The 10,964-nt window shown below is 38.1% G+C and overlaps 1 protein-coding gene across 2 annotated transcripts; it reads right to left on the bottom strand.

Moving 5' to 3' along the window:
* Window positions 1-581: 581 nt before the first annotated feature.
* On the bottom strand, window positions 582-10,192 carry LOC144529718 (ras-related protein Rab-35). 2 transcript variants are annotated; one of them, XM_078268978.1, is made up of 7 exons: window positions 10,028-10,192; window positions 6,752-7,701; window positions 4,399-4,449; window positions 3,295-3,418; window positions 3,063-3,187; window positions 2,437-2,561; window positions 582-1,979 (listed from the first exon to the last, which is right to left on the bottom strand). In XM_078268978.1, the coding sequence occupies exons 2-7, from the start codon at window positions 6,804-6,806 to the stop codon at window positions 1,830-1,832; spliced, it is 630 nt and encodes a 209-aa protein (XP_078125104.1). In that variant the 5' UTR covers window positions 6,807-7,701; window positions 10,028-10,192; the 3' UTR covers window positions 582-1,829. The 2 variants fall into 2 exon arrangements, with proteins under 2 accessions (XP_078125104.1, XP_078125105.1); XM_078268979.1 differs by lacking the exon at window positions 10,028-10,192 and adding an exon at window positions 8,473-8,563.
* Window positions 10,193-10,964: the final 772 nt, after the last annotated feature.

Genomic DNA, 10,964 nt, shown 5'->3' with positions numbered 1-10,964 from the left:
TAATAATGTGGTGGGTCCACCAGACCCGGGAACATTGGCTGTGTAACAAAAATATGAACACCACACAAGGGTTAAAGGTCCCATATTGCCAAAACTGAAGTAAATTGTCTTTTTTGATTATAAAGCAGGTCAAGGTGCTATATTAATACTGTAAAAGTATCAAAACACTCAATCCACAGAAACGCACACAGCCCGTATTCAGAAGCTGTGCCTTTAAACTATCATTCACATATATATATATATATATATATATATATATTATATATATATAATATATTATATATATTATATATATATATATATATAATATATAGATAGAGGTAGGAAATGCCGCTATGGTTGAAATGACGGAATAGAGACTCAGAGTGCAGATGCTGCAGACCAATCAGGTGTTCGTATTTTAAATTCCAGTGAAAACCATTTGATGGTGCAGCATTGAAGAAAAAGGGATAAACTCACTCAGTGCATTATGTAGATAAAATGTACATTGGTTTAAATAGGTTGATCCACTTCATAAGTAAACCTTGGAATTATGTTATATATATATATATTATTTTTTTTATTGTGATACAAACAGTAACTCTGGATTTATTGCTTTATTTGGATTTGGACACATTTGCTAGGCAACAGATTTATATTTAAAAAAAAAAAAAAAAAACATACATTTTGGGCTTGTAATTTGTCGGCGTTACACACATACTGTAGTCTTGGATTATTACTGGCCTCATTTGAACTGAAATAAGGTATACAGACGGAGTGCACTCATCACACCTGTTAGTGTGTCAAGGTTACAATTTAGTAACAACTGCAACCAGTTCCCTTTCAGTGGTAAATTAAGTTTACTGTATTAAGAAAAAACAACTAAAACATCGGCACATAACAGTGGTTCATTAGTGCAAAGTTAAAAGACCGTACCAGAGTTTCTGTATGTTTTAGCTCATTCACCACGATCATACAGTTCTACATTTCAAAACAGATTGTTGTGTTTTTAATCAACTGTGCAGGCAGCAGTTGTTTTCTTGTTCTTTGTCTAGTTGTTTATATCACTACAATATTAAAATCAACTTGCAGAGACTTGAAAAAGAATTGAGTTAGTTTACATCAGGATTGCTCTGACTCTTTAATCATGTTTTGTGATGGATTGTAATCAGATGGTTAATAGATTAAGAAGAGTCATTAGTTGTAATCCTGTAACAAACAGTAATAATTTAGTTATTCTTGGAACCACAGTAGGTAGTTGGGCTAAAAGATCGTCAATTAAAATCAGAAATGTTGCTCTTAATGTCATGGCACCTGTCCGATAATTTTTTTGTTTCAATACAAATTTGAATGATGATTGGCACTAATGAAAAGGCCAAGGGATACTGAAAATATTATGGATGTATGGGAAGCATTTTCAACAGCAATCTGTATAGTAATCTGGGCAGTTAGTAGCAGAGATGACTCACCAACCAACCTCTCCATCATCAGGCCCTACTGCCAGCAGAGCAAAAATTTAAAAACACTACAGAATGCTTTAAATGTGATTCGTAGTAAATGGGCTAAAAATTCAAAGACACCAGAATGATCCTTTAACTCATGTAACCTCCCAGCTGCTACATGCAGTCAGTGCTGACAGACTGTAAATCCCTCTGCCTCAGTTCCATTAATGACCAGCAGTTAGGCAGAACTACCTGCCGCCTGTTGGTTGGTAACTTGGCGTAGTAAATAGCGAACGACCGTTTCAAACACTCAGAACACTTTTCTCCTAAGGCACGTTTTCCCAATCTTGTTTGAATGCTTCTTGTGTAAGCGATGAGCGCTATGTGGCTGTGATGTCAGTTTGGGGCTCAGCAGCATTTCTTTCCTCTCTTCCTGCGGTCTCGGTCTCTGTGGGCGTTGATGTTGACGGTGTCCTTCTCCCGCTCTCGTTCCCTCTCAGCTCTGTTCTGGCTCTGCTTCTTGGCCCGGAGCACCATGTGAGTGAAGGCCATGAACATCTGAGCAAAGCAACAAACCACACTTCTTCAGTCTTCAGAGCTTTTGGAAAATTAGTCAATTGACAGATCATTCATCTGCAACTAAACTATTTGTTTCGGTAATTCTTTAAGGTTAAATTCCCAAACATTTCATCTCAAATGTGAATATTTGCTGTTTTTTTTTAAGTATTTTTTTATAAAAGAAAATTGAACAGTTTGGGGTTTGGAGTGTTGGCTCAACGAAACAAGCAATCCAAACCCAAATGTGAGGGGCATTTTCACTAATATAAAAATAATCTGCAGATTATTCTGTAATATAATAATTAATTGCAGCCCTAAAATTGTACAAAAGGAAACATGAATCAACACATGCAAATATGCTTTAGTAACATTCCCAGGGCAAAAGAATGCCAAACGCATAGAAGAAATCTCAAATACAACCTAAAGGGAATTTTATATGAAATTATATTACACTTACCTCTTCTACGTTTACGTTCTCTTTGGCACTGGTTTCGAACACCCGAACCCCCATTGACTCCCCAAAACGCACAGCATCCTGGGTATCCACCTGTTTCCTGGCAGGGTCGTCATTTTTGTTTCCCACTGAAAGAGTGAGCAGGAAAAGTTATTTTTATTTCTACTCTTTCAGGACAGGCGCAGGCTGGTACAATCTAACCTTTTTATTGTTTTTAATCAAGTGCATGAAAAGCCTACACCAACTATATTTACTATTTAGACCTCCACTCCGAAAAGTGTTAAAACTCCTTAAGTGTCAAACTTTTATACTTGGGTGGAGTAGTGTTTCTTTGATTAAAATAATCAGGCTGAACTTCCTTCATTTGTTTTTAGAATCTCACAGTTTAGACAGTTACAGAACACAGCCTTTTCATTAGCAGGAACTTTTCCACAGACCTTTTTTTTAACTCATGAACTTCTTTTTTATTTTAACCACAGTGGGTCCTAAAAGGTCCCTGCTCCCTAGACATCACTTGAGCAAGCAATGAGACTGTCCAACCAATACATGTGTCGGTCTGAACGTTTAACAACACTCCAGCATGCAGATAACACGAAAATACGAAACTTGCATTAATACGGTTGACTCACCTAGAATCTTGCAGACGTTGTCACAGTTCTGGGAGATTTCATTTAACCACCTCTTAACATTTACAAACGACTCTGGATTTGTCACGTCGTAAACAATAATGACCCCGTGGGTGTTTCTGTAGTACCTGGACAAAGAAAGATGAAAAACAAATAGAGTGATACACCGCCAGGCTAAAATGAAAGTGAAGAAAATTCCTGAATATAAAACCAGTTTTGGCCTGTGGATGATTACGTTGATGTGATGGTTCTGAATCTCTCCTGGCCCGCTGTGTCCCAGATTTGCAACTTAACCCGCTCTCCATCGATGTCCACTGTTCGGATCTTAAAGTCGACACCGATGGTGGTGATGTAGCTGCCTGCATGAGACCAGCAGACCATCAAAAGTCAGAATAACAAGACAACACCGACTCCCCTGTACTGCATCGGTGTGCAACATTAATATGCAAAACATTCACTTCAGTATCAACAGAACATCATTTTTTTCCTCCAAAATTTTGTACATTGCCACAGCAAAGATTGTGCGTCCATAATCAATTGCATATGTTTATATTATGCTATCAAATTACCAGGAGTGTCAAATGATCTAGGTTAGGTGCAATTATATTCATGACAGTAATGGCTCCAGGAAGTTAACAATTTGTGAAACCCCCTTTTTTTAAATTAATTGTTAAAAAAATCTTAGTGGTGCAAAAATGAAATAACTTTAAGGGGACTTTGTGATCCTTTCTGATGCAGCTGCATGCCTTTGTTGCCCATTAAGGCTCCTTCATAGCCATGCCCCATCTATACAGATGTTGTCAGGACTGTTAAAGTGTGTGCACACTCACTGATTGACATCTGCCTCACTCTCCTATTAGTTTACTCACACCTTACAAACTCCTAGTGTAGCTCCACTCACCTTCCACTACAGCCCAGTCTAATGAGGCAAAATAACTGCATGGCATGCAGAGCCTTTACATGGAGATGGCAATAAATGTATTTTCTGCCAAATGGGAATAGCTTTGTATGTCAGATATTTTAATTGAAACAATATGTTTGAGGAAGTCATTCTTAATCAAAAGGTTCTATATGTCCACCCTTCCACCAAAATGTCTGCATGTTGTCCAAAACGTTGCCTTCCTCTGGAGCTCCTGACATGTTAGGGCAGCTCTGCTTACCCAGATAAGATGACTTGACTTGATTAAAATGCTTGTACTTCTCTGCCTAAAAGAAGAGCCTAAGTGAGAGCCTAGAGTCTGTTACTCTGGGGATTTTTGTCCAGTTAGGACTGATTTTCTACTAATAAATATGGAGGGGTTTACTGTGATGTGACTTGCAGCAAACTGTGGTAACTCACCAGAGAAGGAGTTGTCTGCAAAGCGAAGCAGAAGACTGCTTTTTCCGACACCTGAGAGACAAAAAGATCAGAGGGAAAAGATTAGCAAGTAACTTGCTCTGAGGAAATAAATGTTCCCAAACAGGAACAGACATGCCAGTCATAACTAGGTTTCCAGGATAAGGAAAGTGAAACAAAGCGAGAAATACGGGCAAAGGTTGAACTCATACTGGAGACAAATGAGCTTGAAGTGTGTGATTAAAAAGAGACAAGAGACCTTAAAAAATCCTGCCTAAATAATCTGCTGAAACCTTCCCTGAGAGAACCAGTGGGAACTTGTTCAAAAGAGACATGACAAATCAGAACAAAGCAGCAGTAGGCTGGGAAACATACAGTACAGTATAACCCACAATTATCACAATATTTTAACCTTCAAAAACAAAAGTGTCACTATAAGGTATTCATTATAATCCAATGCAATATATGTATAACCAAAGAGGAAAATAAGTCTAAAACGTCTTGCAATTGCTGAATGTATGCAGGTAAAGAGGAAAACAAATCTTCAGTGCAACAAAAAGTAATAACTTAATGGTGTCAGAGTATCAAAATCACATTGAATTAAAACACAATATTGATAATTTGTTCCACATTACTATGGAGTCCCAAAAGCAACAAACGCCACTAACAGGCTGTCTGATGAGTCAAAGCATTTTTGAATACATCAATAAATAAAACAATAACTGTTTGTTAAAAACAAGCCCAGTTAAGCCCCATCACAGACAAAGCTTGTGGGAACCATTATCAGAAACCTGTAACCCTCCGACTACCTGTCCACAGACACTGAACGCTGTTAACAGGCAAAAAAAAACATACAGACGTAGCTGTTGTTTTTTCTAATGATAAAAATCCTCCCTCATTAAAACCGGGAATTATAGGGAAACATTTCAGGAAATATTCTTCAAAGAAACTCCACAAAATTGTTCCACTAAAGGAATGAAAAACCCTGATGATGCTGATATGTTCCCAATCGTATTTATAATGTCACACAATCAGCTAATGCTGGAACACCCAAGTCATGTAAGCGTACAGCCAGCGTTCCAAAGTAATCGGATGTTTTGTGACTTTATATACTTTACTAACAACAAGAATCAGAGCAAGTATCAGTATAAAAGTCAGAATTGATCACATCTAAAACAACAACAAAAATCCCCAACCTCAGATGTGGACAACAATAGTGAGTGACTACGTCTGATAACTAAGCTCAGAAGCAGTGATGTTTGAACAACGCGGAAGAGTGTGTAGCTTCTGCAGCTTGAAACTTGCTTAAAACAAACATGGCTGATGCAATCTGAAGCGGTTAACTGCTTTGTTTTGACAGTGAACCAGGAGGTGGCTTGAAACTGGTCTCAACCTCTGCGGGGCATTTCTTTATAATAAAGTTCACTGAGTCAGACAGTTTGAGAGTTTCAGAAAACTATTGCACATTGTAATAAACCTAGATTTGGCTGACGTACCAACACATAAAAGTGTGTTCATAAAGCACCTTTACTGTCTTACAAATTCATATTAACTCTTCAATTATATTCTGCAACATTGACTAGATTAGTGAGGGAAACATATACACAAACATGTTAAGATGGAGGTCTTTTTAAACTTTCTTTATCAAAACCCCCTATCAATAATAGTATATATATTTGAGAATAGTATAATATTCTCAAATTTGAGAATAATAAAAATCAGCATAAAACACGCTCACACATGGGTTACAGGAGTATCGAACTAGTGATCCTTTGTGTGGCAGGCAAAAGCTTTCACTGATATACGAACACACACACACACACACACACACACACACACACAACAGTGGGGTGGCATGCATGACTAGCAGGAGTGAGGAGTGACACTAAAGTTAAATAAACCATTTTCACAGTAGCCATTTTGACTTGTCAAACACAAGTGAAACCTGTGCTCTTCCTACTATAACAAGTCAAAATGTTTGATCTGAGAAAGGTTATGATAGATTTCTTCTATGTGTAAAAAAACTGCCAGTTTAAGCGATATTTAACTTGTATTTTTAATTTTCTGACAAACTAATGAGAAGCATGCTTTAAAATAAACATATAGCTAATGTTATTGATAGTATAATCTACTTTGCTTCTTTTGTTACTAGTTTCCCAAGTATTGTGTTGCCAGCAGATAAAAGGGCATTCATTTTTGGGCTTCCTGTGCATTACAGAAAACCTTTGGGAACCACTGAATTCATGTATTCACTTGCAGGCGGCCTATTAATGCCATTTGTCACTTCTGGGACCCTAGAAACAACATGCTTTGACTTCAGATAAAGTCTTAAATTAATTTAATAATATGCACTAACTGGAGTCTCCAATGATGAGCAGTTTGAAGAGATGATTGTAGTCCTTTCCCGCCATTTGGAAGGCCTCTTACTTTATTTCCAAGTAAAATCAGTTTCATAGGAGGAAGTGATATTCCTGATCTCCCCAGTGTTTTTGATTTTTTTTCAGCTCCCAAATGCTACGAGCTCAGAGTAGCACAAGAGTTTGTCCAAAAATCACAGGCATTCCTGTGCCAACAAGAGGACATTCCAGTCGAATTTCTGCACCTTTTTAGTTTTGGTTTATCCTTTGAGTTTCAGTTCAGAAGTTCACATCATTCAATTTGGATTCACAGTGAAACCACAGCAGCCAGAAGAAAACAGACCGTTTCTGAAGAGCTCTGTATGTATGGTTCATGCTTGACGGCTAAGATTAGCCACGTGGTTCCACCTTAGTTCCAGTCACACCAACCGACACTCCAGAAGGGGATTTCCAACTTGTGACAACTCATCGGTTTTTATACGCACTCTCTGATTTTTAACATTCACAGTTCTATCAGTGTGGACACTCCCTTCTTTCTCCTTTGGATGAAGTCCCACATTGATTGTAACGTCTTCACAGAGGTCTATTCATTTAAACACTGAAAGCCACACATTTAAGGCTCTATGATTACAGGGATTTGGCATTTTGTGGTTGTTGCTCTGACAGCCAAATGGACAGGTGACTTAACAACTGATCATGAATCCACTTATTGCCCTGAACTCCTCTACCACTCATTCATTAACTCCATCCCTTTTTTAAAAGAAGAGACGTTCTCTTTTTTTCACTGCAGTTCAGTAGTAGTTACATCTGCTGAGGTTCCTTTAAGCTGATCCCTTAATTTCACTTCCTGTTCCCAGTTCCTCTGGCGGATAGCTGAAAAGTCAACTGTCCCCTGTATCATTACAGGAGGAGGGCTCTAGCTTCTTTCTTCAGCCCAGGTTGAAAGGAGCTAAACAAAGAAAAAAAGAGAAAAATAATCGGACGTTAAAGGAAAACACATCAATCAGCAGTGCATCATAACCACTGTGCAGTGGTGGGCTGTAAGTACATTTACATATGTGGTGTACTTTAGTACAAGTACCTCAAATTTGTAATTGAGTATTTTATGTAACTTTATACTTCCACTCCGCTACATCTCAGAGGTGAATATTGTACTTTTTACCCCACTACATTTATCTGACAGCTTTAGTTACTTTTCAGATGACATTTTTTCACCCCCTTCCTGTCCAATGAAAACCATGTATCTGCAGATGTGTTGATGTTTAATGTTTGTGATAAACTGAAGGACGGAGTGTTCCTTCATGTGTTGAGAAAGTTCTCCTCCTTCTTAAGCTAAGTAAAGTCTTTAAAAAGCCTCTTGGATCCAGTGGAAAAAGCATCATCACAAAGCTGAAAACAGGGCTATTTTTCTGAGATATGTGGTTCTCACAGGAGACAGACGCTACAAACATATGATGAGTTTATAGAATATGATGCATTGCTATAGATTAAACTAGCCAACAGTATATAAAGGAGGTAAATTATTAGCACAACCTTAAATTCTACAGCAGTAAAATACAACATACACATTAATGCAGCAGTAATATTAATCCAGAAACATCAGATATAATAGGAAAACACTGACAGGGAACATTGCACTACACATGCTTTTACTTTAGGTACTTTATGGTACATTTAGCTGATTAGACACTTTAAGTAAGGTTTTGAATGCAGGACTTACTGTATAGTGGAGTATTTTCAATATGGTATTAGTACTTTTACTAAAGGATCTGAATACTTCTTCCACCATTGCCACTGTGATTATCTGTTAATTGTTGATTGCTGTATGGAGTGTGTGCCCCTCCTTACCTCCCTCCCTGCTCCTCAAACAACAGCTGAGTCACTAAATATAACTTCCTCATCCTGCTTTATCCACCCCCATTCTTTAACTTAGCTTGGTTAGCTGGGTAGCAACAACAGAACCTCGCTGACAGTCCGACTGTCTAGCTGTCATTGCCTTCCCATGACTGGCACTAAGCTTAATAGGGAAGTTAAACAGTGGAGTTTGGCCAGCTAACGTTGAGACAGTTTTCCATGAAAACAGGAAAGGCTGCAGCTGTGTTTAAAAACGATAAATTGGTACTTTCTAAACAAGAGTCGCCGCATTTGTTTTTACCTTGATTTATTAACGGGGCTTTCACTGAGAGGAAGCCTATATAACAGTTTAATAATTATTTGTAGGGCCTATATCAGCGCAGATTAACACCTTGTACATAATACAATTGACAATATTGTTGAGTCTTAGTCATCATTCAATTTGGCTTAGTTTGAGTTCCCCAAGCTGCATTTGTACTGCTGTGTGAAGTAATTTAAAGCAAAATATTTACTAAAAGTCTAATTTAATGCATCATTCTAAAGCTAGAGAAGACGAATTTAAGTATAACACCTATACCGTTTGAGAATAAAAGTATTTTCATATGGGTGCGAGCACTTGCCCATAGACGAGCCGATGCGTTTTTTTCAAATATTTTGTACGTAGTTTGGCGTAAAATTCTAACGAACACGAGACATCATTCAGTGGCCACAGGTCAACCAGAAAACAGGATATCCACAGCAGCACTGGTTTAACGGAAGGTCGACACTATTGATACATGCTGTAAAACAGCAGTGCAATGACACTAATGTGTATTAATCCGGTTGGAGTTTAGCCGTTAAAGCGAGGTTTGTGTGTGACACTGACCAACAGCTCACCTTGTAGGACACGTTCTAGGTTGAAGACAACGTTTACGCCAAACTTCCCACGATTCCCACGTATTTTTCGGAAAATGAATTGAATGATGCTACGCTAAGCCTATAAATTACTTGTATGGATGTGTTAAAAACTTAAAACACGTCCTTCGATTCGGCACAGATTAAAAACACAAATGTGGGCTTGTGTGGACGTTCAACTATTTCACTTATATTTTGGCTAACGTTACTAACGTAACATAACGTTACGTCGTTGGTAGTATTGCATGAGCGGTATGAAACAGCGGATTAAGTACTTAAACGCGGACTACTTCAACTGGAGTAGCAACGAGAACATAACAATACATAAAAATAGCGATTCGTGTTAGATAACATGTGCTAAGAAGCTAAGAAACCTTAAAATCTTCCGGATTTTTTTTCCAGTCTGGAGTGACGGTCTCTGGGCCTGACCCTGGCCTGCCACTTACTCCCGACACCAAGACGTCAGAAAACTTCTCACTCCTCGGAGAAACTTTAAACTAGCTAGACATTTATAAAAAGAAACTTACTTTGGTCATTGAGGTGTACTTGGTGCTCTGTCACTGGGTCATGTTTACAGATCCGCGGTTGACGTTGTTTATGTCCCGTTGAAGTCTGCTAGATCACCGCTTTGGTCGGAATATCTCCCCGCCGACCACACCTGACTGTCTGCAGCTGATGACCCACTCTCATCATCTGATGCTGCATTCACGTCACGTGGGAAAAACCTAAAACCGCTGTGCGCCAACTCAGGCCTACAACTAGATTTTTTTGTTTTACTTTATAATTTAGTCCATGTAAGGTTACTCAAAAAAAAGGACAAAACAAACGGGAACAGGGTACACAACTAATAAGAAACAAAAGTGGTTAATCAAGAAATTCTTAGTGTCCACAATTTTGATGGGATTTTTTTTGTCCCTGCAGTGCATGCTCATCTAAGTTACTACTGTCAGCATTTCTAGGCCTGCATAAGTCATAAACTATGTTTTACATGGTCTACTATGGTCATAAAGGGCTGATTAAGCCTGTCCCATGTTAAACACAGATACAGTGCAAACACCAACTCTGACAAATTAGTGACAAAAACATTTCTAATTAAGTCTAGGTCCTTTCTAAAAGGTACAAACATTCAGGTCAGGTAATTTCACTTACATCACAGCTTGACCTTTAAAAGCCAAAAATGCTTAAATGTAGTGCTGAATTAGTATTATCTGAGATTTGTGAGAAATTAAACTATCAGTAAAGACACACCTAAACCACGATTTGGCCATGCCGGTTTCAATATTGCAAGAGCAGTCAAAACCAGTGTCTGGTCACAGTTAACAGTGAGTAATGTTTCCATCCACAGCCTGTTTCACCCTCATACAGAAAGCATGGACAAGTTGTTAAAATGTCAGTTATTCTATCACAATTTAAAAGCGGAGTAAACTGTTGTTTTAGAATAAAACCCAAACTGTAATAATCTAC

This window comes from Sander vitreus, chromosome 15 (assembly GCF_031162955.1).
Source record: "Sander vitreus isolate 19-12246 chromosome 15, sanVit1, whole genome shotgun sequence".
NCBI classification, from domain to species: Eukaryota; Metazoa; Chordata; class Actinopteri; order Perciformes; family Percidae; genus Sander; species Sander vitreus.
The sequence above is the reverse complement of the archived record's forward strand: the minus strand, read 5'-3'. Positions and strand labels throughout refer to the sequence as shown.